The sequence below is a fragment of the Acinonyx jubatus genome, chromosome D4, assembly GCF_027475565.1.
Source record: "Acinonyx jubatus isolate Ajub_Pintada_27869175 chromosome D4, VMU_Ajub_asm_v1.0, whole genome shotgun sequence".
Classification (NCBI taxonomy): Eukaryota; Metazoa; Chordata; class Mammalia; order Carnivora; family Felidae; genus Acinonyx; species Acinonyx jubatus.
The window spans coordinates 70,307,084-70,334,908 of NC_069391.1; the positions used below are offsets into that span (position 1 = coordinate 70,307,084).

At 46.6% G+C, this 27,825-nt stretch overlaps 1 protein-coding gene and 1 long non-coding RNA gene across 4 annotated transcripts in view; one reads left to right on the plus strand and one right to left on the minus strand.

Annotated features, from left to right (window-relative positions):
- On the plus strand, positions 1-22,290 carry LOC128312222 (uncharacterized). 2 transcript variants are annotated; one of them, XR_008291231.1, is made up of 3 exons: positions 1-265; positions 5,395-5,524; positions 14,019-14,499. It is a non-coding gene; the product is annotated as an uncharacterized LOC128312222 (long non-coding RNA). The 2 variants fall into 2 exon arrangements; XR_008291230.1 differs by lacking the exon at positions 14,019-14,499 and adding an exon at positions 20,485-22,290 and having other exon boundaries at positions 9-265.
- LOC113596134 (spermatogenesis-associated protein 31D4-like) overlaps positions 22,042-27,825 on the minus strand; it is a 21,111-nt gene continuing 15,327 nt past the window's right edge. For both annotated transcript variants that reach the window (XM_053205224.1, XM_053205225.1), the window contains 3 exons: positions 27,250-27,295; positions 26,629-26,689; positions 22,042-26,345 (listed from right to left, as the gene is read on the minus strand). In XM_053205224.1, coding sequence (XP_053061199.1) covers positions 22,082-26,345; positions 26,629-26,689; positions 27,250-27,295 — 4,371 coding nt within the window. In that variant the 3' untranslated portion in view covers positions 22,042-22,081. The remainder of the gene's footprint in view (positions 26,346-26,628; positions 26,690-27,249; positions 27,296-27,825) is intronic.

Genomic DNA, 27,825 nt, shown 5'->3' on the forward strand with positions numbered 1-27,825 from the left:
GGGGCCCCGCGGCCCAGGCGCAGCCCCACCCCCGGGCGTCAGCACGTTTTCCCAGGCAGCAGCCTCCTGTGGGAGGGAGTCAGGCGTTGCGCGGCCTGAAGGAGCAACCGCCAGGATGGAAATGGCAGACTTTGGGAAGGATCCCTCTGTCAGCGCAGGAGACAAGGTCATTCCAGCATCCAGAAACCTTCGTCAAAATCTATCTTTGAGGCAAATAAAACTCTCGTCTTCCAGAAGTGATGGACACAGATTCCAGAAGTCTGAGGTGAGAGGGCTAACCGTTAGACTGCCCAACATGGCCGCCATCGCCAGGGCAAACACCACAACCTCTGGGGGCCGCCCCTGGGGGTGGCTCCCGGGACCGTTCGCCCCTGATATGGCTAGCCCTGAACGTCGCCACGCCTCTGTGCGTGTCCCCAACAGGACGTGGCCCCGCCCTTGGTGCCGCTCCCTCTGGGCACAGAGCCGCCCCTGCTTGTGACTCCCTGGGCCCTACTCGGCCGTCTGCGTGGCTCCCCTGGACGTCGCCACGCCCCTGGACGTGTCCTTAACAGGAAGTGGCCCGGCTCTGGGTGCAGCTCGCTTTGGGGGCGGAGCCGCCCCGGGGTGTGACTGGCCTCTGCACGTGGCCCAAGGCCAGACCGACCTCCCCTGGGAAAAGCCTCTCTTTGCTCCTACTTGCCACCAGAGGTTTTTGAGCTGCGTTGCGTCTGCCAGCCAGGCTGTGGTGAGGTACGCATGGTTCGGTCCTCTGGAAAAGCAGATGACTAAGCCAAATATTCCAGCACAGTGGGAAAAGTGTTGTAAATTGGGAAGCGGGGACAGATCCCCGGGGAACCCTTCACAGTATAATAGGAAGGAAAGAGGAAAGAAGGGATGGGGATTCACGTTTTGGTTTCCTTACTCTTTGATATCTGCTAGCGATGAAAAGATCCGGTGACTTCTCATTTCCCTGTGGTGATCCAGCACACATGCTGGACGAGTGGGGATTGTGGAGAAATTGTAGGCGAGTGAAACCGTTTTGAAGCGCTTAGGCAAGAGAATTGACTGAGGAACCGTCCTAGAAGCTCCCCGAAGACAGGGAGCTTTGTTTCCTTCCCCATGTGCCCCCAATGCTTAGAAGGAAGCCCAGTGCACAGTAAACACCGAGGGAATGAATGGATTGTCTTCAGGCAGTGTTGGAGCTGCCCATTGGTATGGAACATTTATGGTGGCGTCAGTTACTTTCTTGTGCGATTTTATCCAAGAGGGGTCAACCCGTTATCGGAAAACAGGTCTAAAAAGGACAGAACTGACTTTGGCAAGGGTGACAGATGAAAGGCAAGTGGGGAAGGCTGTTGAGAGTAGAGCTCTTTAGGTTTGGGATTAAGTGGTGGACCACGAAGTTTTCCTTGGAGAGGGAAGAAATGAAGAAAAACGCTGTCAGATGCCCAGGGAGACGTATAAAGTGGCTTGTAGTTCCTGCTGAATAGGTTGAAGAATTGGCATACTGAGGGCATAAACTGAAAGAATAAAACCGGGTGGAATGTCAGACTGCTTTTTCAGGTGGCAGAAGTGTTCCCGGTGATAAGTTCTGGGCTACGGCCACAACTAGACTGGAATGCAGGTAAAGGGCTCTAGGATGAGAAGGGGTAGACAGTGAGAGGACAGATTATGGGATGGTCTGTCCACATGGATGTTGGGGCCTCTGACTGATTGCTGCCACCTCAAGTTCCTGTCCTGGGCCCCATCCCACTTCTGGCCTGTCCCAGGGTCTGTGCAGAATCAGCATTTCCTGCAACTCCCAAGCATTAGTCAGTGGCATAACTCTGGACAATCAGGCAGAACTGGGGCAGTGAGAGACAGGGATGTAGCCGATCTGGTTTTGTTTTGACACCCAGCATTCACTCACCTTCTGGAAATAGTCCCTCTGTTGACCCCCAGGGAATTAACCCCATTCTCAGTCTCAGTCCATGTAAAGATGGAGTTGTAGTTCCCAGACAGTCTTATTTTAAGATGGGTGTATAACTCAAGGCTTGGCCAAAAGATGGTTTTATGCTTTTTGGCAGCAGTGACTGGTCGGGGACGGCACGTGACCCAGCTGGAGACAGTAAGGCACAATGGGATTTTGCAGGGACTGTGAGAGAGACACCCATTTTCAGCTCTACTTAGTGCTTGAAAAGTACACGTAAAGGTACAAAATGACAGAAAGTCAGTCCAGAATCTAGTGCCAAGAAACGGATACAAACTGAACCTTGATGGCATCAACTGAGCCCCAACTTGAACCCTCCTGCCTGACGCCAGCCTTACTGCTAGATTTTCTCAGGTACCCGAGTCAACAGATTCTCTTTCTTAAGTCAGTCCCATTGTTTTTGCTGTCACTGACAGCCAAATAATTCCTCACAGTGCAAGGGCACTCTCCATCCTAGCTCCCTCTTCCCATGCTAGCACACTAAGTGTATATTACCTTCTCTGTCCTCCAGATTGCCCTTCTACAAGAGGGGATTAAGAAACCCACTTTGAAGGATCGTAAATATTAAATGGGAAACTACACATAAAAGCATGTTTTACAAAATTGAAGTGCAATAAGCATTGCCTAATTTTTTGGAGTTAAATCTTGTTCAAAGCCCCCATGTCAAAGGAAGGCATCCTATATTAGTCATGACTGTCAGTGGGGTTGGTGGGGGAGGATTTTGCTATCAAGCAAATATTCGCTATCAGGCAAGTAAGTATATACCAAAGAGCCTCTGTGATTAAGCCCACCATGGTTGCTACTGGGATGGTCATTGTCCAAGCTCATTTGGCCCATTGAAAGGCCGCTGGTTGTATAGCCTCTATTCCGAGCGCAGGCAATGTGGTGTTTTGTGGCAGCTCCCAAATAATGGGGTTGATGATTCATCGTCTCAGCAAACATCACTTCATCCTTTGAAAGAATTGTCTTCTCTCCTAGAGAACTTCCGCACAGAACCATCTACGTAAGGAACACATCTTTACATCATTATGATCAAGGCGCTGGACCACGGTACCTTAAGCGACTCTCCTTTCAGCCTAGCACTTCTGTCATCCCGTCTCTCCTCTCTCCGGAGGACACTTGGCCAGATTTTCATCTCACTTATGAGAGTCTTGAGAGGACTGTGCGATACGTGCCTCGCAACTTCTCTTTGGGGTCAGAAAACGTGAAGACCATTTGTGACCCCTGAGAGGAGAAGCCCAGAGCTTCCTGGAAGACTACAGGGGATGTTAACTTTTTATTCCTTTTGGAGTCACCTCTGACAGGGAATAGAGAGGAAGCATTCAATAGTTTGGTAAATTATCCTGCCTCAGATGAAGGTTACCCAAACTTGGAAAGAATCCCTACAGAGGAAAATGACCCACTCTTGTCATTGCCAGCCCAGCCTCCACCCCAGGGGGAAGCACTGCTTCACTTAATTTTTATTTCATGTTCATTTATTTTTGGGGGAGAGAGAGAGAGAGAGAGAGAGAGACTGAGCCCAAGCGGGGAGGGACCGAGAAAAAGAGACACACAGAATCCTAAGCAGGCTCCAGGCTCTAAGCTGTCCACACAGAGCCCGACTTGGGGCTCAGACTCACGAACCATGAGATCATGACCTGAGCTGAAGTCAGATGCTCAAGCAACTCAACGGCCCGGGCGCCCCCACTGATACACTTCTGTAATAATCGGTTCTTTCCCTGCTCCCCAACCCCACCTATGAAGGAAGGAACAGACCTTGAGTCACCTGGGAGAGAAGGAGGCAGCCTCCACAAGTCTCTGAACCTGCCACTTCGCCTGCCTAATGAAGACCGTATGTGCCCTTGGGACACAGGAAAATACCCTGATTTAGTCTCTGATCCAGGGCCAATGGAAGTCCTAGGGGAAAAGCCTCAAGAGCAGAGCCCCTTCTCGAGGCCTGAGCTCCTTCACTGCGACTGCTGATTGGGACACAGTTCTCAATGTTAATCCCTCTGAAGGCTGCCTCTATGAACTTGATTGCCTTAGGCCGCACCTGACAGCAGAAAAGTTCCCAGTGCCTGAAGCTGGGATCTGGGGTCCCCATGCCCAGTCCGTATCAACGTACCAATCAATTCATGCATTTTGGCAACCCTGACATTAGGTTTGGAGTTAGATTTAAGGTTGTAAAGATTCAGTTAGCCCATTCCCACTGCATTATAAGTCAGTGAAAATTCTCGAGGCACAACACTATATCATGTAAATGATACTCCCCCGGCTTCTCATAACACAGCGATACTTGAGAGTAGGCACAAAGCACATCTTTTTCTGGAAAAATGGATCATCTGTCCAGTCATTTTTCAGCAAATACAATTTCTTGCTTTTTATGACAGTACTGCTTTCCTATAGGAACAAGAATCTGAAGAAGGGACACTAATCCTAGAAGCCAAACAAAAGTATAAGATCACTCATGGATGGTACTACCATATCATTTAGACAGATGACGTCCTGGATGTTCTGAGTATGCAAATTCTGTCTCGTTAACTCATTCAATATTTTCTCAGAATGGAGGCAATGGACACTAGGTGTGACTTGTCATGTGACCCCAGGCCATTAACTCAACCCCTTTAAACCACCACATCTCCCTTGGTTAGAAGTCCTCAAGCCATAGGTACATGGAAGATATCCCAAGATGGGAGTTACATCCCAAGATGTTCTAAGATCCCAGTGCTAGCTTTCCCATCAATCGGGCGACTCATTCTCTCTGATGTGCTAGGTTGAAGAATCAAATTTGAACTCAGAGATGTGCTATACTAAATATATTAATAACAGGAATTGAATCTTGCAGCCTGTAGGGTTTGCTTCCTCTCTCAGTTTGTCTATATCTACAGAAGCTTAGGGTTACTTCTTTAGCCCTAAGGCCTGGGAGCTAGGGCAAAGTGGAGAAACTGGTAGAGATAGGATGAGCCATACTGCACCTAAGCTTTCTTCCCCTCTTAAGTCTGAATGCTGGGGAGTCAGGTGCTTGCAAGTGTTCATTTTACTTTACCTTTCAGGATGACCCCACACCAACTTTACCTCTGTATCACCTGTTCTTCCTTCTTTGGATGCTCCAATCTGTTGGATGTTTTGTTACCAGCTGCCATTCCACGTAGCCATTAAACAGCTTTGACCTTGAGGACATGGATATGGATGAGAAGGATCCAGTTGGCACCTTTGGCCCCTTTTGCTTCAGTGAACTGAGTAGGGTGTCCAAGAAGGAACCCTTGGCTTAGGAAGACTCCTAAGATTGCAATGATCCCCACCTCCTGGCGTTTACAATTGTGTGTAATTACCCCTCCCCTTGAGCACTGGTTGACCTTAGTGATTTGTCTCCAACAGAATAAAGGAAAGGTAATGGGATGCCACTTCCATTATTAGTTTATAAAAGATTATAACTTCTGTCTTGTTTGCAAACTCTCTCCTAGTTTTGATGAAGGAAGTTGCTGTGTCAGAGAAACGCACGTGACCAGCAACCAGCGAACTCCCACCCAGGGCCAACAGGGTATTGAGGACCTCAGGCCAACAGGCTTTGAGGCATGCATCCTGCCAACAACTGTAAGTGAATACAGAAGTGGGTCCTTTCCCAGGCATGCCTTCACATGAGAACCTAGCCTCAGCTGACACCTTAATGACAGCCTTCTGAGAGACCCTGAAGCAGAAAATCCAGATAGGCCTACCCTGAGATTCTCACCCACAAAAATTGTCAGATGATAAATACGTGTTTTTAAGCCACTAAATTTTGGGATATCCATTACACAGCAATTCATAACTAACGCACCTCTAAATTACTGTCACTTTGGTGTGAAATGTAGCATGTCTGGGAAAGCAGGCGCCATATAGGAGCACAGCTTCCCTGACAACATCCTGGAGGTGCTGTCTTCATGCTCAAAGATGATCTTGTGTTCTCTTAGGCCAAAATGGTATCCCTGTGCTCTCATAAGCCCTGAGTAGTCTCTGGGAGGTGACGCCTACATGCCATAGTACCTCATCGCACCCTACAGCTGTATATATGTCAGGATAGTTTGGGAGCAGGTGAACAAACAGGTGGAGCCAAGGTGTAGACTTTAAGGGGTTTTCTCACTTGGTGAAGGCCTGAACATTTTCAGAGTAAGCCTTTTGTACTTTTTATGAAAAAAATTCTACGTTTTAAATACAGGACCCCTGAGCAGGGTCAAATAAAGGGCCCCAGGATAAAACTGAGAAGGCCACTGTCAAGCTTCTTACAAGGGACCAGTATGAATGTAGAAGCCCAAAGAGGAAATCGGTAAGAGCTGAACTCACTTCTTCCTTTCCCAAAGCACAAGTCCCTCCTCCTATACGACACCATCCCACAATTCCAGTGCACTACACAGAAACACCCCCACTCTCTATTAGAGCAAACGTTTATTGAGGTGGATTAATATTCTTGGTTGTGCTGAAGAAAGATTGTTCTGATCAGAGGATATGTTATCGTGAAAACTGTGAGGCTTTCTCAACAAGGACTAAACGATTTCTTTAGGGAAATTTCTTCTCCCTCAAAGTGCTGGAGAAGCATTTTCTGCTTGAATAGAAGAGTCGAATCTCTGAACACAGTGCTTTCATCAGCGGTGAGGGGGGCTGCAAGGACCTGGCATACTTGATGCACACAGGTGGGGCCTAGGTGATGCACGGGCTCCCTGGAGGACAGAGAAGAAGCGAGTTGGCTTGGAGTTAATAGCTGCTTCTTGAAGGCCCCAACTTTCTGGGGAATTCCGGTCCTGTGTCTGTTCTGCCTGACACTTGTAGGACACTTCTGTTCACAGAGACAGCTTCTTGGCTACAGAACTCGATCCTGGCCCGTTCGCCGTGTGGTGTGTCAGAGAAAGCCTGATAGTTGGAGGGATGCCTCTTGTCAGGCCCTGCCTGGGCCTGGAGTTCTTCCTTCTGCTGGCTTAACTCTGAGGCCTCAGATTCACACCTACCTGCCACCTTCACGCCTAGGATCTTCCCAGTGGCAACCATGAGCTCATGAGCTTCAGGAGGCCCAGCACTCACAAGAGCAGTCAGTCACACTTTCAACTGGGTCTCGGTGCTGGCAACTTTCCTGCTTTGTGATTTTTTTCATGGCCTTGATCCACTTGATACATGGCCTCATCTTTTTTCTGAAGTAACTCTCGGGAAGAAACCGTTCGTTCTGTGACAGAGGTGAGGAAGCACTCTCTAATTTTCTGTCCTCAACACGGTGGCTCTTCTTTCTGGCTACCGATGTCCCTACCCCTGAATCCTCCCTTCTACATTTTCCTGCTTTGGAACCCTGAGGTCTCACTTTCTCTGCACTTTTTCTTTGTGGAAAATTCTTAGGCTGGCACTCACCTAAGACCAGCTTAGAGGGCCAGGACTCCTGCTGCTGCTCCATGCTGTGTTGTCCTCCAAGTGGACATGCGGCACCTGGGACACTCCCATATCCCCACTACAGTCACTCTGGGACTGAGTCAGTGAGGCCTTGGACATCAAGCTGTTGGAATTAAGGGGCATGCCAGTGGCATCCATGCTTGAGCTTGATTGTGGTCCTCCCTCTACAGTTTCAACTTTAACTCACTAAGTAGCTGTCTTTTAAGGTCTGATAGTTTAGAATCTTGGGGAGCCAGTGTTTTTGGTGAGGGCTGTTCAGTGGTCGGCACAGCTTCTACCTTACTCAAATTGACATTTGTCATTTTGGACCTTTCTAACTCACTGGTTGTCAAGACTTCACAAGATTGGGATTGAAGAGTACACAGCTCCTCGGTGTTGAATACGCCCCTGGACAACTTGTGCTTTGGAAAATGGTCTAAATTCTTCTGCACCATCACTCTGCCCTGAGCCATTTCAGTTCCATCGCCAGGACTCACATTCTCATCCTTTGGCTCATGTCCAGCTTCAGCTTGCTTTGGGGGTACCTCTGGGCCACATCTGCTGTCTAGTACAGCCTCCCTCTGTCTCACTTGAGCTATGATGCTGTGTGTAAGGGACTGGAAAGTCTGACTTCCATACGCAGCTGTCTGGATACCCTCTGCAAGCTCATGGTTGGTGTCAGAGAGCGATGCCTTCAGGGCCCTCTGTCCTTCATTGCCCATAGGTGACATGGCAGGGAGAGAATGATCCAGGGTGGGGACTAAATTTGGTGTTCTCATCCTGTTGCCATGAAAAGTTTTAGAGCTTCTCTCATGGGGGTTAGAAAACTCAGCTTTGGAATCCACCAGAGAAATATGCATGGCTGAGGAGGGAATGTCTAATTGGGGAAGAGGCCATGTTGTGGCTTCTCTCAACATACAGAATTTTATGGATTCAAGAACCCTGAGCGATAGACCCCACCTCCGACTCATCCGAAATCTTATAATATGGGCCTCTAGCAGCCGTCGGGTATTGGGATCGAGAAAGGAAGGCTCCAGAATGGTAATCGGGCAGCAAACCCTACCCACCATTGTCTTTTTTGATTTGTGTTTTCCATTTTAGTCTGGGAACTCCCACACAAAGGCAGTGCATTGTCATCAGCCAGCCATGAACAACACACACCTGTAGGAATCCTACCGGCAGTAATCTACCAAAATTTCTTGTTCAAATGTAATCTAAGGTCAGATTTCATTTGGTTCTGGTTTGTGTCCTTCCTTGAGACATTTAGCAATTCATTCCCTGAGTGACTCCTTGAATGACACACACAGTTACTTTTTGCCTCCAAAGAAGCCCTAAGACCCTTCGCTAGGTAGCATTCTGAGACCCTTTGTGGGCTACCTTCTGGGCTCTTCTCTAGATTTACCCAAGATCCTCATCATGTTCATCCTTAGCTGGAACTCTGTTGGGACCCTCTCATGGAAACTTCCTGGGAAACTCAATTCAGTCTTTGCTAGATCCTTGGCTACTGTGGCCCTGGAGCTCAGAGAATTTTGAGGAAACATGTCTGCTTTTTTGCTGAGACATTTCTGTTCATGTACACTGAGGCTGCATCAGTGCTAGAGACTCTAGATTTCTACAGGCATGCAGGCACCAGCATGGGGTACCTTCCTTGGACCGTGAAACTCCAGTCTCTCCTGGGGTTCACAGGTAATATGGAAATGGCCAGGAATGATGGATGACCATATAACCAATGGAAAGTTGGGGGCTTGAGGACAAATGGCTTCAGGAGATCTTGGGAACCCAGGGACTAAACCCCACAAACTTTCCTGGTGCTTCTTCAACACGTGCCATGGCACATGCTGGTTTTCAGTCAAGACAGGAGAGTCTGACTCATTCTTGGATCCTTGGAAAAATACTCCACAGTCCCTATTCTGGGGTGAAGAAGACGATGGTATGATTGGTAGGCGAGGTTGAAGGTGGGCCTGGGGATTCACCTGAGTGAAAGGTAGCGGCTGGGATTGGGACAAGTTTTGAGGCCAGGGTCGGGAATATAAACCGGGGAGAGGAAGGCGATGGGAATGAGGGTGGAGTAGAACTTCTTGATCCTGCATTTTGACTGCAGAAGCATTACGGCATCCATTGAAGAAGACAAAGTGAGCCCCTAGTGGGGAAGTACTACTAGAAACCAGGAGAGTGTCTACTAAGGGCTCACTATGCGAGGAGGGAAGACCCCAGACGAGCTGGCTATATTTCTGATACAAGTTTTCCCCCAAACACTTGAGATCGAGGAGCTGCTGACAAATGCACAGGTGCTCTGGTTTGCCTTCAACATTCCAGCCAGTTTTGGGGGCTGTGGTGACCTGTACATCGAAGGGCTGCGGTGAATTCACTGAAGATGTCCTTTGGTATTCTGGCCACGTGTGTTTTGAAAATGGTCCCTCTTGTTTTTCTTTCTTCTCCAAAATCTGTAAAAGCATTCTCTTTTTCATTTGTCTCTCTAAGACTGCCTGTATGTTAAGGTCAAGGAAAGAAATTCCACCGGCCTCCTTGTGCCTGTTAGCAGGGTCTCCCCAGAGATGGGTTTCTGGTAGATCGAAGTAATCTTGCTCTTGCTGAAAATTAGAGTGTGATAATGTGGGGAGGAACATGTTCTGTGCATGAGCCTGCCAACAGGAGAATGCGGAAATTGACGAGTTTAAATGAGCACTACCTCTGATTCTTGCGATACAAGTGGACCATCCACCAGGGCTATCTGGAGATGAGTTCTCTGGAACAGGCTTCAAGGAGATTGAAATCGATTTAGATTGAGTCGCAGTTAAAGTGCAGTCTGGTGGTGGTGAAACAGGGCTGGTGTGCATGATGACGAGCAACTGAATCAGTGGGATTCTTTGTCTGGGACAGACGTGGTAAGAGGTTGATGTCTTGGAAAAAGGTGGGGTCAAGAGAAAAGATGGTATTCAGAGGTAAAGTGGACTCGGCTTGGGCAATAGGATCCCCTTTCTGAATGTCATGTAGTAGGAGAGGGGGGAAAGGCAGTGGGTTGGGGTGATCCCACCCACTGGGAATCTGGAACTCAAAGGAGGAAAAGATTCTGGTGGCACAGAGTGACCTAGTCATGAAGATAAGAAAACCGTAGGTGAGAAAAGGGAGGGGGTGGTGGGGACGGCTCAGGCAAAAGGGCTGGTTTTAGGTCTCCTGGAGGGATTGCTGTGAAGGCAGGGGAAGGACAGAATGATGAGTCTGTCACAGGGGCTGTGGCAGCCAAGGGGATCACAGAGAGAGTAGCGTCTTCCAGGACCTCCAGGAACAGCAGCCGATTGACCTCGGCTTTGTACTATTACACACCTCACAGAAGGGGTCTGGACATAACAGTTGATGAAAGTGCATGGTATCATGATGTCGGCACAGGGGGCTGCAGGAGACAGGAGGTACAAAGCTGCAGCCACGGCCAAAACAAACATATGTGGCTCTGGCAATTCTGGCAAAAGTAGTGCCACCCCATCCCGAAGGCTTTCCCATTCGGACTCTGATGATTTTCTATCCCATGTCAACCCCAGGCTTCCCTGAAGCCCTAGAAATTCGTAGACTCTGCTAAAAAAGGTGGGGGCGGGGGTGTCAGGAAAGAAGGTAATGTTTAGTCACCTTTGCAGAAGAGAAATCACCTTTCTTATATCCTCAACTGCGTTCTGGCAAGTTCTCCAACCTGGGAAACCAGGAGATTGGTGAAGGTCGAAGCAGGAGATATTATGAGAGGCCGAGTACAGTGTCCTTTAAGAGATACCCTTGGTAGATTGGATTTGGAGAGCCCCAAGAATGAGGATATAAGATCACATAGTCAGTGATAATAATAACAAGACTCACATAGGTATGTTGTTATATCATTCACAAGGACTTTCATATATACTATCCCATGTGATCTTGAAAAAAATTCTATGAGGGACATAGGTCAATGATTACTTTCAAGAGGAATCTGAATAAGAATGATGTCTCCAGTCTTTCACAAAGTCAGGAGACAGAAGTTCTGACTCTTGACAGTCACTCGGCCACTTTGGGCAACACCCATTGACCAGGTCCATCACTGCTTCGTGCTCAGGGATAGGCAGAGCAAGGAAAACTGAGAAGGGTCTTAGCCCCTGACTGCCTTTCTCTGAGACTTTTCTCTGAGGCCCTTCTTCTCTGACAGGGAAAATATCTAGCAAATGATGTCCTCAGAGATCATGGACTAGGGACCTCATGGAAAGGACAGAAAGGGTCACCCTTAGAGAGCTCAGGTGGAATAGGCAGAACCTTACCGTTCAGTGTCCCACCTTTCCTCCTCCTCTTAGCTCTGCCCTGATGCTAGAACAAAAATGAGAGAACGAGGAACTAGGACTCACTTGTCCGTCTCTCTTCTCTCTGGGAAACAGGGAAATTTAATATCCACGAACGCTATGACTCTATTTTCAGTAATAGAATTTTGTGGTTCCTGCTTTCATCAATTTTTAAAGGTGATGAAATGTTTTCAATATTTGCTACTTTGAAAAACTCAAGGAAGGATTTTGTGTATGAGGTCCACACTTGATAGTCTCAGCCAGAAGTCCTTTGTTCAATGAGGACACAGACACGGAGGCCAGCAGTCACATCTGTGCTCCCTGAGGTACGACTGTGTATTGTGGGACACAGCTCAGAACCCAGTCTGTCCTCAGAGGCTTTCAGAGAATCAGCCCAACATGAAGGAAGGCTTGGTCGAGTGAGGCTTGACATGGGATGGAACTCTCGATCGAGTGCGAGTGAGCTTTGTTCCCTTTCACAGATCCCATACTCTCTGAATAACCCAATCCAGGAATACGGAATCACTGTGTTTGGGATTTTACCCAAGACCTGTCACCACATCCAGATAGTTTGTGAGCTTCGAGTGGAAATCTTAGTCATTCCTTAACCCATAGCCCTGCCAGATCTCTTTTCCTAGAGGAGTGAATGTCTCTTCTTTAAAAATTCCCATTTTAGGTGTCTCTCTGACCCAGCCAAACTCATTTAGAAATGTGGGATGAAGAACAGGAAAGTAAAGAGTTATTCTCTGAAGGACAACTTCTGGTCCCAATTCTCAGAGTTAAAAAAAAGCCTGGAGTCATCACTTCAGTCTTTGAAAGAAGCAAACTGAGAATCAATAACTTTGCTTGCAGCCATAGTAGGAACCACTACCCTAAATCCTCAGGGAGTGTGAATGCTCAGAGTCATAGCTAAGATCAGCTTACCTGGGACAGAAACCCTGGAGGCTGGGGATTGCTCTCCTTCTGGGAACACTTGAATAGACACTTTGACAAATTGCTGGAGGATGCATGTGGGCTCGCATGAGGGTAAGAAACTCCTGGCGTCACAATCTAATGGGGGCCCCCACTTATTCATAAGTTTTATTACCAGGAACCCCACCTGGTTCTCACACTAAAGAGCTATGAAAACAATGCTCATGTTTCTGGCCAGGGAGTATAGGGTTTAAGAGAAAATTAACCATTTTGAAAACATTGTGAAATATTCTCAGAGTTCTCCATAACACAAGCCTGCTCAGTAGGGGAAAAAGACTACCACATGGGAGAAGGTAAATTATGCAACTAAGGCAGCCCATCTGGCCTTGTCTCATCTATGGAGTAGGAAAAAACAAACCATCTTCAAAGCACTTGTGAACATCACAAGTAAGGGGTACAGGCCCATTGAAAGACAGACATTTAATCATATCCCGTGCCCCAAGATCTTACGGGCTCTCCTGGAAAAAAGGAGACAACACATAAGAACACATGGGGAATGTAAGCATAGATATGAGAAACTCTAAGAATCAAAAGGAAATGTTAGAAACCAAAAACACTATGACAGATGTAGAATGCCTTTGATTGACTCATCTGAAGTTTGCATATGGTCCGGGAAAGAACAACTGAGTTTGAAGATATGGCAGTAGAAATGTTCTAATGTCCATGCTGAAAATCAAAGAGAAAAATAATTTTTTAAAGCTAAAATCCAGAATACCCAAACATTGTAGAAGCTCAGAGAACACCAAGCAGGAAATTACTAAAAAAATAAAATAAAATAAAATAAAATAAAATAAAATAAAATAAAATAAAATAAAATAAAATAAAATAAAATAATAAATAAAATAAAATAAAAATAAACTATACCTGGACATATCATTTTCAAACTGTAGGAAAGCAAAAGATAAAATATTTAAAGAATTCATAAGTAAATATAAACCCCACCTCCAGGAAAAAAGATAAGAATTACGACCTGTTGTCATAAGCCATACAAGTAAGAGATTGGAGTGAAATATTTACTGTTGAAATTTAGTTTGAAAGAAAAACCACCAATCAAGAATTTTATATGTAGTGAAATTATCCTTCAAAAATGAAAGAGAAGTAGGAAGTCAGACAGTGAAAAGCTGAGGAAATTCAGCAGCAGCAGACCTGCCCTGCAGAATGTTAAAAGAAGTTCTTCAGGGAGAAGGAAAATACTCAGATCTACAAAAGGTGAAGGAAGATAAAATAAAACTGTTCTTTGTCTTATTCTCAATTGACCCAAGAATAATAACAATAATGTGTTGGGTGATTATAGTGTATGGATAAGTGAATGACATCAGTGTTACAACTGACAGGAGGAATTGGAAATTCCTGCACTACCTATTAAGTGGTATAGTATTATATGAAAGTTGTACATGCATGTTACAAACCCTAGGGCAAGCATGAAAATATTTTTGTAGAAGCGCCTGGGTGACTCAGTAGGTGAAGCATCCGGAAGATCAGAAGGTCAGAAGATCAAGTTCTTCATAGAGCTGTGCACTGAGCATAGAGCCTGCTTGAGATTCAGTCTCTCTCTTCCCTCCCCCTACTATGTGTGCTTTTTCTCTCTCTTAAGTAAAATAAAATGTTTTTAACACACAGTAATTGTGCAAAAAAAAAAAAATGGTGAGAAAATGGAATCCTATATAATGCTTGCTGAAAACCAAAAACACTAAATGAAAACTACACTAAATGAAATTTACAATAATTTACACTAAACGAAAATTAAAATACAACTTAATCAGGGTGCTTGGGTGGCTCAGGTGGTTAAGTGACTGCCTTCAGCTCAGATCATGGGCTCATGGCTTGTGAATTTCAGCCCGGAGTAAGGCTGTGATGACAGCCCAGAGCCAAGAACCTACTTTGGATTCTGTGTCTCCCTCTATCTGTCCCTCCCCCACTTGAGCGCACTTTCTCTCTGTGTCTCTGTCTCTATTTCTCTCTCAACAATAAACATTAAAAAATTTTAATACAGCTTAATGTGTAAGATTCAGCAAAAGCAGTAGTTGGAAGTTGATAGCTTGGAAGGCATCTATTTGTAAAAGAAGATTTATTATCTCTGACAGACTCTACTCTATTTACCTGATTGATGTCTCTGTGCTTCCAGAATATTGGCAAACACGGATTCCTCTTTGGGTAACAGCATCAGAAGAAGGGCCCCACCCCACTCAGGAGGGCAAGGATGGGGATAGCTAGCAAGTTCAATTGGAGTTCAGCCATGGTGCAGTAAGGCCTCTCAGACAAAGATGGTTCACAGCATTGGAGAGGTATTGCTGCCTCGGGCAGCTGGGCATTGAGAGTACATGTTGTAGACTAGAGTTCCAGGCCCACATCACAGAGCTTTAGTACAGACACCAAAGGTTCTTGAGGGGAGGGGAGGGGACAACACAGGAAAGAGAAACCCACACGCGACTCCTCCCCCATCGTCCAGGCCAGCAAATCTGTCCATCCTTCCATGATCTCTTAGATGCCTTAACTTACCTTCCAACTCCACCTATTCACCATTTCATATATTTACCTCAGTGAAATCATCATATTCCACCTGTTTCCCTGATATTACCTGAGACCCTTTTTACTGCTTGGTGATCTCCTTTTGGACCCCACATTGTCGCCGAAGGTTTGCTATGCCCAGAGATCCGCATCCCCAACATCTACTCTGCCTTGAGCTGCAGTTTTCCCCAGTAGTGCATTTTTACTTTTATGAACTGAGAAATATACTGAGAGGCAGCCCTACCCCCCATATTTCCTCAGAAGAATCCACACTCACCAAAGAGCATAAGAGAGCAGAGTAGCCTCTACCAAAGAACAGAAAGCATGACAAAGAGGGAGACGAGGGCATGGCGCCCCATGGACCTGTGGCAAACAACTTAAAATCCTTCAGTAATTCTTTTATTTCCCCATATCCCTCTTAGGCTATTCATGCCCTAGAGGGTCTCTTCTACCCATACGGTGTCTCACCCTGAGGCTCCCTCTTCTCTCTGCCTAATGCCACCTCTCCCCTCAACATTTGTATTTTTTTTTATTTTTTAAACTTTATTTTTAGGGACAGAGGGCTTGTGAGCATGAGCGGGGGAGGGGTAGAGAAGAAGAGGGAGAATCCCAAGCAGCCTCCAGCCTGATGGGGGCCTCGATCTCATGAGCCACAAGAGCATGACCTGTGCTGAAATCAAGAGTCGGACCAACTGGTTGGCCTGAGCCACCCAGGCGCCCCTGCCCACAATTTTAATTATTCCTTTGTTACAGAGCAGTAATGCTGAATCACAGCCCACAGGACCAAACTCATCTTAATCTAGGAAGCGGGCTTCTCTTCAGCATAACGTCTCATGAGCACAATTGTAATTATATGTAACAATGCCATTTGGAGTACTTTGAATCACACCTGTGGTTACTTCTTCCATGAAAAGTTTCATTAGTTTTTCCCTGCATAATTGTTAACGTTTCACCAAAATACCTATTGACATCTCCATCCCTTTTTTAACAATAATGTCATTCTTGTTGATGGTGTTTATGTATTCATCTCCCCATGCTAGCTAGTCATTTAATAGTTGCACCCCTTACAACTAGCTTCATTATTTATATTACAGACTGTTGAAATTAAGCCCTGTATCATCTCCTTCTTTGACTTGCCTGCATTCCGTCTCTGATGAATCAGTCTTGGCCACAGACACCCAATTCTTTCCCTCTGATATGAGGAGGGTTTATCAGTAATGGTGACTCCTTCCTTTACCTATCTTCTCCTGCACCCACAGCTTCACCATTGTCTCTACCCAGAAGGAAGGTACACTTCAAGCTCAGCCCGCCTGGGGCACATACCTTCCCTTGACTGCAGGAGGTTTCTCTGTTAAGGAAAATCCCTGCACATATCTTTGCATCACTAGTATTCCTTTTTAATAGAAAGTGTGGTCCTGACGGTCCCTAAGGCTCCTAGGACTCACTCACAACTATAACAATATCCTTAACATCCGAGCGAGATCAGTTCCACCGAAAAAAAAGTTTCTAGGTGAGGAGGGGTTATAAATATGGCACATCGGATATAGTTTTCAAAAATGGACCCTTATTATAAAAAAGCCTAAGAAACTGACCCCGATTAAAGGAAACTAAAGAGACACAGCAACTATGTGTAGTATGTGATTCTAGACTGAATCCTGTAAAGGAAGTTTAAGAAAAACTACACAAAGGACGTTACTTGATTTAAATCCACAAAATTGGGGGCACCAGGATGGCTCAGTGGGTTAAGCATCTGACTCTTGATTAAGGCTCAGGTCATCATCTCACAGTTTCTGGGACCCAGTACCCCCTGGGGCTCTGCGCTGATGTCTCAGGTCCTACTTCGGATCCTCTCTCTCCTGCTCTCTCTGCCCTTCCCCTGCCACATGCACATGCACTCTCTCTTCAAAATAAACTTAAAAACATAAAGTGACAAAAATGGAATATGAATGGGAAATTGCAAACTTCATGTCAATGTTAAACTGTTATCACTGCAATAACTGTGCTGTAAGAGAAACTTTTCTTAAGAAATACACAATGAAGGGGCGCCTGGGTGGCTCAGTTGTCTAATCGTCCAACTTCATCTCAGGTCGTGAACTCGCGGGCAGTGAATTCGAGTCCCATGTCTGGCTCTGTGATGACAGCTCAGAGCCTGGAACCTGCTTTGGATTCCCTGTCTCCCTCTCTCCCTGCTCTTCCCCTACTTGCACGCTCTCTCTCTCTCAAAACTAAATAAACGTTAAAATTTAAAAAAGAAAAGAATTACACAATGAAATGTTCAGGGCGAAAGTACATGATGCATGAAATATATTCTCAAACGTTCAAGAACGTATGTATGTTTTTCATACATGTATCTGTGCGTTCGTGTGGAGAGAGAAGGGAAAGGAGGAAAGCAGACAGAAATTGTAAATAGTTCAAACTGTTAGTAGGTAAATCTGGATAAAGGGTATATGGCTCTACCATCTATGCGACTTCTCCACAATTTATTTTCAAATATATATACTTTAAAAATGAATTTAACCCAACCTTTGAGATTTCCGGCTTTGATTCCAGGAGCTGCTGCCGCCACCATACCCAGACCCCAGAAGTGCGCAATGCCAACTTTAAAACAGTTGTCTCGAGCTCTGTCCCAGACAAGAACCCTGGGATGGTCTGCACATATGAAGCATGCTAACATTTCACCAAGGTTTTAACAAAATACTGGCAAAGAACAACCCCATTCAAAACCAAAAAAAGAAAAAAGAAAGAAAAAATATTTTAGAAATTATACACAATATAAAACAAACAAAAAGGACAAAACGTCATCATGTATACTACATGGATCCCCTAAGGTCTTTTTTGTCTAGTGCTTCCAGGTTACTGTCTTCTGGGTTCTGCAGTGTGAATTGGTTTGCTAGCACCTCATTTGCTCTGCTAGTCAGTTACTGCTCCTCCACCAGATTCCCATCTTCCAAAAATGTGTTGACATCTTTTTCCTTACCCGCTCCCCTTTTTTGTCATCCGTAAGTACTTCTGTTCCACAGCTTTATTGAAATATATTTCACATACCATATAATTCACCCATTTGACGTGGATAAGTCCATGATTTTCAGTATATGCACAGACATGTGCATCACAATTCTAAAACATTTCCACGACTTCAGAGAAAAACACCTGCAACCTTTTGCCTGTCATTCCCCTCTCCCCTCAGCCCCCCTCCACCCCACCTCCAGGCCCCAGCTCTAGGCTGAATCTACTTTCTGTCTCCCGATTTCCCTATTCTGGACATTTCATGTGAATGGAATCATGTGTGGTCATTTCTGACTGGCTTCTTTCACTGAACATGTTTTCAAGGTTCATCCATGTTGTGGCATGTATTGGTCTTTTTATTGCCAAAAAATATATCATGTGGGTAAGTCCTGTTTTATTTACCCATTTATCAGTTGATGGATGTTTGTGTTGTTTCCATCTTGTGACGTTATGAATAATATAGCTGTGAACATTTGTATACAAGTTTTTGTGTAGACCTCTGTTTTCAGTGCTCTCGAGTAGACACCTAGGAGTCATCTGCTGGGTTATATGATAACTGGATGTTTAACATTTTGAGCAACTGCCAGACTGTTTTCCAAAACAGCTGCAATATTTTCCATTCCCACCGGCATCATATGGGGTTCTAAATTCTCCACAGTCCCACCAACACTTGGATTATCTTTTTGATTCTAGCCATCCTTGTGGGTGTGAAGTGCTGTGAAATACTGGTTTTGATTTGCATTTCCCTGATGGCTAATGGCATCGAGCATTTTTTCATCTAATCTTTTACTTTTAATGGCCTTTGGGGAAAGAGAGGAGTGTTTGATCTACTGTGTTAACTTGAAACACAATAGTTCATTTTAAAAGTGGCGGGAAAAGTTTTTCTTCTAAATATTTGAAAACACATAGAGCAGTGTTGAGTCTTTATCAACATGTATAGTGTTCTTCTATACTTTTTGCATGTTATACTGACTGTGTGATGAAAGGACAGTGAGATCGTGCCCTCAATTTGCTCTGTGAGATTACTTCTCATGTGGAGGTGAGGAATTCACTCAAAGGGCTCCTCAGGGTTGACTGCAAGGCAGAGCAGAACTGATTGCCAAAGTGCCTGTAAGCTCAGTGCTTTTTTGGCACCAATGCTGCGTACATCTATTGTGAATAAGTATGTTCCACAGGTGATAAATATCAAAGAAATGTGAGAGCTTTGACATGGGCACATAGCATATGTCTTGGAGATGGATGGCAAGATGTTTATTTATGTTTGTTTATTTTGAGAGACAGAGAGAGCAAGCATGAGGGGGGGAGAGCAGAGAGAGAGGGAGGAGGAGGAGCAGAGAGAATCCCAAGCAGGCTCCACACCAGCAACACAGAGCCTGATGTGAGGCTGGAACTCGTGAACCTGAGATTATTACTTGATCCTAAACCAAGACTCAGATGCTTAACCGACTGAGGAGCCCCTAGATGGGAAGATCTTACAATGGGCTTTTGCACTTTAATCGTAATCACACCTGCCACATGATAATAGTGCAACTTGGGTGAGGGGCGTGTGGGAAGTTCTATTGTTCTAGCTGCTCTTGTGCATGTTTAAACATTTCTGTAGTAAAAAAGCTTAAAAAAGTAAAAGAGGGAAAGGAGCAGGAGGAGACCTGGCAAGGGAGGCTCAGTCCCATCAAGACTAGAATTTAGGGATCTCTCAATAAAGAGTATTTCCTTCGGCACTGGGGAAGGAAAGAGGAATGGGGAAATATTGTTGGAAGGTTTTGCTGTGTTGTGTTCTGATGAAGAGCTCCATCTCATGGCTTTCTAGCTCCTCTGTGAACTGTGGTCCAGCACATCTGCAGGGAAAATGAAGAGGGCCTAAGTTGAGGAAAGTGAAGGAAATTTAAAATAGATCTGAGTAGAATTGGCAAGAGAACAGACGAAGGAAATAGTGACCTAACTCCAATTCTTTTGTTTACATGTAAGCCTGGGATAAGTATTTGTGAGATGAATGAGTGATTTGCAAGTAGTGCTGGGACTGAATTTCTTGTGGCATCAATAGACTCAATTGTGATATTTCTAATAGTGATCAGTAACTTGGAGAAATGTATTTCTAGAAAAAGCAGAGAGACGACAATTTGCCAGACAAGGACGACTGAAGGGGATTGGATGGGGCCCATTTGTACTGGAGGTTTTTATTTAAAAATTTTTCATGTTTATTTATTTCGAGAGAGATGCAGGGAGAGCACAAGTGGGGGAGAGGCAGAGAAGGAGAGACAGAATCCCAAGCAGGTTCTGTGCAGAGCCTGCGCGAGATCATGACCTGAGCTAAGAGCAAGAGTCAGCCGCTAAAATGACTGAGCCACCCAGTGAACCCTGTCTTTTAATTTTTTTTTAATGGTTATTTTTCAGGAAGACAGGGAGAGACACAGAGTGTGAGCTGACGAAGGGGCAGAGAGAGAGACGGAGACACAGAATCCCAAGCAGGCTCCAGGCTCTGGGCTGTTAGCACCGAGCCCCACGTGGGGCTCAAACTCACGGACCACGAGATCATGACCTGAGCCGAAGCTGGACGCTTACCCGACTGAGCCACCCAGGTGCTCCTGGATCTTCTTAAATTTTGTTACCTGATAGATGATCAGGAAGACAAGGCCTTGGTACATAGACAACAAGTAGAAAAATGAATGATGTGGAGTTGATACCAGGGGGCATATAAGCCGGAAGGATAGGAGGAGGAGGTAAAAGGACAGAATGCCAGACTATAATATTCCTGATGGCAGAAGTATTCCCAGTATTAAGATCTACAGGGTGTCAGTAACTGCACCGGATGGGCAGTAAAGGACTCTAAAATGAGATTATGTAGAAATTGGAACACTGGGTTATTGGCTGATCTATCCACATAGATGTTACAACCTCCAGTACTTTGTCTTCATGTTGCCTGCCCTGGGCCCCATCTCACCTATTGTCTCTCTCGGGACCTCCACAGAATCAGACTCTGCATTCTTTCTGCGACCTTAATGTTCAGATACTGCAGGGTCAATGGCATGATCCTTGACAAGAAGGATACCACATTTGTATCTTCTTGTTCAAAGAGGGCTTCAATGGTTTTTTAACACTGAACATTCACTAGGACACTCACTCCATTTTTGAGTTCCAGCCTCATGTGGCATCGCCTTCCCTCCAGAGTCCTATTGTAAGCGTGGGAGAATCCTATTGTAAGGGTGGATAGGTGTGCTGTCTTGGCCAAAAAAAAAAAAAAACAAAACCAAAAAACAAAAAACAGCATTCCGTGGAAAAGCCCCCAACTATCTGTATGCTGGTGCACAGTGTAGAACTCACCTCTGGTTCATAAACTGCAGGTCTTCTGGAGGAGATCTACCTTGGCTCCACTAAGGCCACGAATATCAAAGGTGGTACCTCCATCGCAATGGGAGAACTGTCCACACTAAAGGCAAGATCTTGTATATTGCCATCAAGTGTGGATAGAAGGAAGGAACCAAGGTCCCCTTCTCCAAAAGGGGGTGCCAAGCTTGACAGCTTCCAGTAGGAAACCCCCATGTCAAGTTTAACATGACCCACACGACAGATGCTTAAGCAGCATCTATGCTGTTCCTAGACCCTACCCCAACCAGCCCAAACACTCCCATTCAGAGTTCACCCACCTGTGGGATCCTCTGCTAACTGGAAGCCACTGTAACACTAACAGGCAAGAAGGAAACAGTGGCTTAATCATTATGTTCTGAAAACTATACCTGTCTTTGATCCTCCTCAGATAGAGAAGACTTACTCTAAAAGGTATAAATCGTTCAATGAGGGCAGAGGAGAGAGCTGCTAAGAGGCAGGAGAACAGAGCCCATCTCCTCAACTTTCATCAGAGAGGAAATGGGCTTGGACTACATGGTCCCCCAAGAGATCCCCCTCAACAGGCGGACTGGTCACCTTGAACCAACATAGTACACAGAACAGACCTCACTGTTAGAGGAATGTTTATTGGGGAGAATCAAAGGGATTATTTTGTGGGATTCGGGCTGGGAAATTTCCCCCTCTCGAAATTCTGGAGAAGGGTTTTCTGTCTCAATGATAGACACCGATCTCCAAATACCATGCCTTTAGCAGTGGTAAGAGTGGCTGGAGGCCCCTGGCCAGCTTGATGCCTGCAGGTGCAGTGTGGGTGGGGCACAGGCTCCCTGTGGGGCACAGACGGGCGATGGTTCTGACACAACACAGGTTCCTGGCGGTGTCTGCCCTTGTCCCTGATCTGTCTAATACTTGGAGAATGGCTGTGGCCCACAAAGACAGCTTCTTGGTAACAAGACTTGGTATTTCTCTCTTTACAGGAGGGAGCCCTGTAGCTGAGAGGAGGCCCCTGGGCAGGCTGTGCCTGGGCCTGCACTTGTGCTTCCTTCCGAGGTTTCCCAAACTTGGCTGAGGACAGAAGGGGCTGTTGAGGACAGGCGCTATCTGTAGCATGCCGGTGCCCCATCTTCTCTTCTAAGAACTTCCCAACATCTTTCCTGAGTTTCTGAGCTTCGGTCCTCCCAGTAAAGGCAGCTCTACCTTGAACCATGCCTCTGCTTTGCACACATGGCAGGATGCCCTTTTCCTGGGAGTTTTCTTGTCTTTTGCACTTTCTGCCAGGATTCAGCCATTGTAATATAGCCTTCACTTTTTTTCTAAAAAGGCTTTCAGGGGGAGGCTGACCCTTCTGTGATAGGGTGCGGGAGGATTGGCTCCCAGGCTTCTCCGCCAGTGCCACGTCCCGAGGAGGGCAACTCTTCCTTATAGGCTGGGATGTCCCCAACCCTGCATCCCCTCCACCAAACTCTTGTGCTTTGGAACACGGAGGGCTCACTGTCTCTGTAGCTGGTGGGAGATTCTTGTGCTGGTGCTTCCTTAAGACATGCTTAGGGACCCAGGTATCCTGCTGCTGTTCCGTACTAATTCCTGTGTCCTGCACATGGACGTGAAGCACCTGGGAAGCTCCCATGTCCCCACTGGAGTCCTCCTGGTCATGAGTCAGGGAGGCCTTGGAAGTCGAGGGGGGCAGGTCGTTGTCTTTGCTCTGGGCCCAGCTCTGCTCTCTGTGCTCCAATTTAAGCTTTAATTCCTTACACAGCCATTCTGTTAAATTAGGATCTTGGGGAATTGATGTGTTTGGTGGGTGGCTTTTAATGGTCACAGTACGTTTGTCCTTATTTGCATTCACATTTATCATTTGGGGGCTTCCTGGCTGGCTGGTTGTCAAGCTATCTCTAGGTATTGATTGACGCCCATCTAGCTCCTCAGGCCTGGACACTTTGGGCACAGAAACAGGTTCTGGATTCACCACCATTTTGCCCTGTTGCATCTTGACTCTATCACTGGGATTTATGGTCTTATCCTTTGGCTCACGCCTGGTGCCAGCTTGCCTTGCGGGCTGCTTTGAGGGCCATCTGTTGGCTGGCACAGTCTGTGTCTGGCTTGCTTTGCCTATGCTGCTATGTCTGATAGGTTGAAGAGTCTGTCTGCCATCCTTCATTTTCTGAACTTCCTCTGCAAGCCCATGTTTGATAGGACGCGGTGATTTTGCTGGGATTCCCTGTCCTTCCTTGCCTACAGTTGAGGTGGTAGGGAGAGAATGATCCAGGATGGGGGCTGAATTTGCTGTTCCCACTTTGTCTCCATGGAGAGATTTAGAGCTTCCTCTAAGGGACTTGAAGTCCCCAGATTTAGAGTTGGCCTCAGAAATCAGGTTGGTTGAGCAGGGAAGGTTCGAATGGGATAAGGACTGGGATGGGGCCTCTTTCAATTTAAAGATAGCTATGGATTCAAGGTCCTTAGGGGGAACGCCCCCTAACATTCTATGATGGAATTGTTTAATATGGGACTCCAGCATCTGCTGTGCGTTAGATTCAATGAAGGAAAGCTCCCGGGAGGTATTCAGGCAATATTCCCCACCCACTGATGGTGGCAGAACTCTCTGTTGTATTTCAGTGTTGGATTTCTCAGGATGAAGCAATGTCTCATTCACAGTGTGCCATGAACTATGCACGGTCCCGGGGAGCTGACCCTCATTGATTTCCTCCAACTTTTTGCTCAGATGTATTCTGAGGACATTTTCAAGTTGCCTTTGGCCTAGTCTCTCCACAGATGCCCTTGATGTAGTCTCGGATGGGCTCATAAGTTCTTCCTCAGCATCATACCCCTTATCCTTATCTGAAGAGCTCTCTGGGTCACTCAACAGATGATCTTTTGGCCCATTCTCTGGGTTGTTTCCCAGATCCTTCCCAAAGGGGTCCTCTAGCTGAAGCATTTCTGAGTGCCCCTCATGGAAGCTTTCAGGTGGGCTCAACCCAACATTTAGAGTGTTGCTACTCTGACTCTTAGAGGTCTGTTGGAGTCTATGATAGTGCCCCATCTCAGGTATGTTTGAAAAATTCTTCGGAGGCCTCATCAGTGATAGAGACTCATGGATCCTGCGGGGAAGGCCCCATCGGTGCTGGATGAGCCTCTTTCGGAGGTGATGCTCTAGTTTTTTACGAAGCTCATCACTGAGAGGAAACTGTCCAGGAAGGATAGAGACTGCACCATGGGCCTGGAAGGCCCGGCGGTTAGACAGGTTAGGAGCCGAAGGACAAAAGGCCTCATGGGATCTTTGAACCACAGCGGGTAAACCCCACAAACTTGCCTGTTGCTTCTGCAAAACATTCCATTCTAGGTCTTGAATTTCAGAGGGGATGAGAGACTCCAATTCATTCTGGGGTCTATGAAAACACACTCCACAGCTCTTAATCTGGGGTAGAGGACTAGATGGCAGGATTGGGAGTGGGGATTGAAGATAGGTCTCAGGCTGGACTTGAGTGGGAGGTAGGGGCTGGGGTTGAGGCTGGGGTTCGGGCTGGGGTTGAGGCTGGGGTTCAGGCTGGGGTTGAGGCAGGGATTGAGGCTGGATCTCAGGCAGGGCTTGAGGAAGTGGAGGCGGAAGTCCTGGGGATTCCTGGTCTGTGGAGGTAGAGATTCTATTGAAAATAAAGGTTGAGGAACAATCCTCTGAGACATGGGCAACAGACGGCAAAGACTCAGTGTGCAGAGTTGGGAGACCCCAGAAGAGCTGCAAAGGTGTTTGCTGTAAATGGACCTCTACCAAGGTTGTAGGATAGGGGGGCTGCTGATGCACATGCAGCTCCTTTGATTTGTCTTTGCTGTTCCAGAAAGGAAGGGAGGCTGCCAAGCCAGGCTGGGCAGCAACTGACTCTGACATTTTTCCCAAAGAATTTAGTGTGTAGTCTGGCCTGAGTTGTTTTGGAAAAGAACCCTTCTTTCCCTTCCATATCAAGAAATCACTCCTCTTTTGGACTTGTTTCTCCAGAAGTGCCAGGACTTTGGGGCTGAGGAAAGACAGGTTACCAGGCTCTACAACATAGGCCACAGGGTCTCCCCTGGAAGAATCCTCAGAACGGAGGGCAAGAATCTCTTGGCTGAAATCACATTGAGCCAAGGAAGAAGGGAAGAAGTCTTTGGCATGAGTTTTCCACCAAGAGAAGTCTGAGACACCCAAGCTTGCATGGTCAATGCCTGTGGTTGTTGGGATATGAGTGGACAATCCAACAGGGCCATCTGGAGATGAGTTCTCCGGAACAGGCTTCAAGGTGATGGAAATTGATTTAGATTGAGCCACAGTTAAAGTGCTGTCTGGTGGTGGTGAAACAGACAGGGTTGGTGGTGCATGATGACAAGCACAGGTCTCAGTGGGATTCTTTGTCTGGGGCAACTCCGATAAGGAGTTGACATCTTGGGAAACGGTGGACTCAAGAGAGAAGATGGTATTTAGAGACAATTTGGCCTCTGGTTGAACAACAGGGTCCACTGTCTGAGCATCACATGGTGGGAGAGGGGAAACGGCAAGGGGTTGGGCTGGGAAATGGTCCTCAGGGAAATCAGATTCCAAGGGAGGACAAGGCTGTGGTGGCAAAGAGTGATCCGGTGGTGAGAGTGGAACATAGTCAGCCAAGGGGGTCATTGGGTTAGGTGGGAAGGTGGAGGCAAGTGGCAGGGAAGGCTCAGGCAGAGAAGCTGATGTTAGGTCTCCTGGAGGGTCTGCTGAGAAGGCAGGGGATGAAGTGAACAATGAGTCAGTCACAGGAGCTGTGGAACCCAAGGAAGTAGCATCTTCGAGGGCCTCTGGGTACAGCATCCGATTGATCTCAGCAGTTGTGTTATTACACACCTCACAGAAGGGGTCTGGACATAACAGTTGACGAAAGTAGATTGTATCACGTTGCCGGCCTAGGGGGCTGCAGGAGACAGGAGGTACAAAGCTGCAGCCAGGGCCAGAACAAGGGAAGGAGCACCTGCTGACCTGCCAAGGGAGGGGCCACCTGAAGCCTGCTGCTCCTTCACAATGCCCCACATTTATGACTTCATAATACACTCAGTAACCTTCACCCCAGGGCCCTCATTCACGTACCCATTCCTATGGCTACCCCCCTCCCATGACTGGCAGGTTGCACTGAATTCATACAATTGCATAAATCATGCTCTAGGAGAGATCAGGATAGAAGGGGAAAGAGTAGTCACCTCCTTATATTACTCATCAACTTCCTTATCTCTTCCTCTTCTCTCTGAAGGCATTTCCAACCTGGGAAACCAGGAGAGTGGGTTATATGTAGTGAAGGTAGAAACACAGGTATTATACAGGAGTCCCTTTGTGAGACACCCTTGCGATATTAGATTCTGAATGCCCCAATAATCGGTAGATGAGGTCAAATGGTCAATGATGTGACACATGGTATCGCATTAAAGTATTTCATTTACATTACATCATGTGATGCTCAAACCACCTCTGTGAAGCACAGAAGTCCGTGGTTACCTCAGGGAGGAATCCTGAGTATCTGTGATGTCACGGGTCTTGCACAAAATCAGGAGACAGAAGTTCTGACTCCTGACATCTCACACGGCCACCACTGGGCAACAACCATTGATTGCCCAGGTCCACCATGGCTCCACACTCAGGGTTGGGCAGAGCCAGGAATCTAAGGGCCTCCAGTTCTGAGTGTTCTGAGGCCTCCATTTTCAGAGGGGCACTCTGTCTAGTACCGGACATCCTCAGAAATCATGGAACTGGAACCTCATGGGAAGGACAGGAAGGGTCACCCTTGGAGAGCTCATGTGGAACAAGCATGAAAGGCAGAACCTTACCTTTCAGTGTACTGCCTTTCCTCCTCCTCTTGGCTCTGCCTTGATGCTAGAATGAAAATGAAAGAATGAGGAGCCTGGAACTCATCTCTCACTCTGCTCTCAGAAATGGAGACATTCTTGGGGTGCCTGGGTGGCTCAGACACTTAAGCGTTTGACACTTGATTTCGGCTCAGGTCATGATCTCTGTTCACTGGTCTCCAGTGAATTCAAGGTCCCCATCTGTGCTGTCAGAACAGAGACTGCTTGGGATTCTCTCTCTCCCTCTCTCTGCTCCTCCTGGGGCCACCCTCTGTGTGTGTGTGTGTGTGCGCGCACGTGCGCATGTGTATACTTTCTAACTTAAAGGAAAAAAAACAGAAACTGAGGACCAACAGTCACATCAGTGCTCCATCAGGTAGGACCCTGTATCCTGGGACAGAGCTTGGACCCTAGTCTCTGCTCAGTGTGTCTCAGAGGCTTAGCAGTCTTCTCCTGATCAGCCCAACATGAAGGCTCGGTCCAGTGAAATCTTACATGAGAAGGTGACCCATGATCAGGTGCTGGGGAACCTTGTTCTCTTACACACATCCCATACTC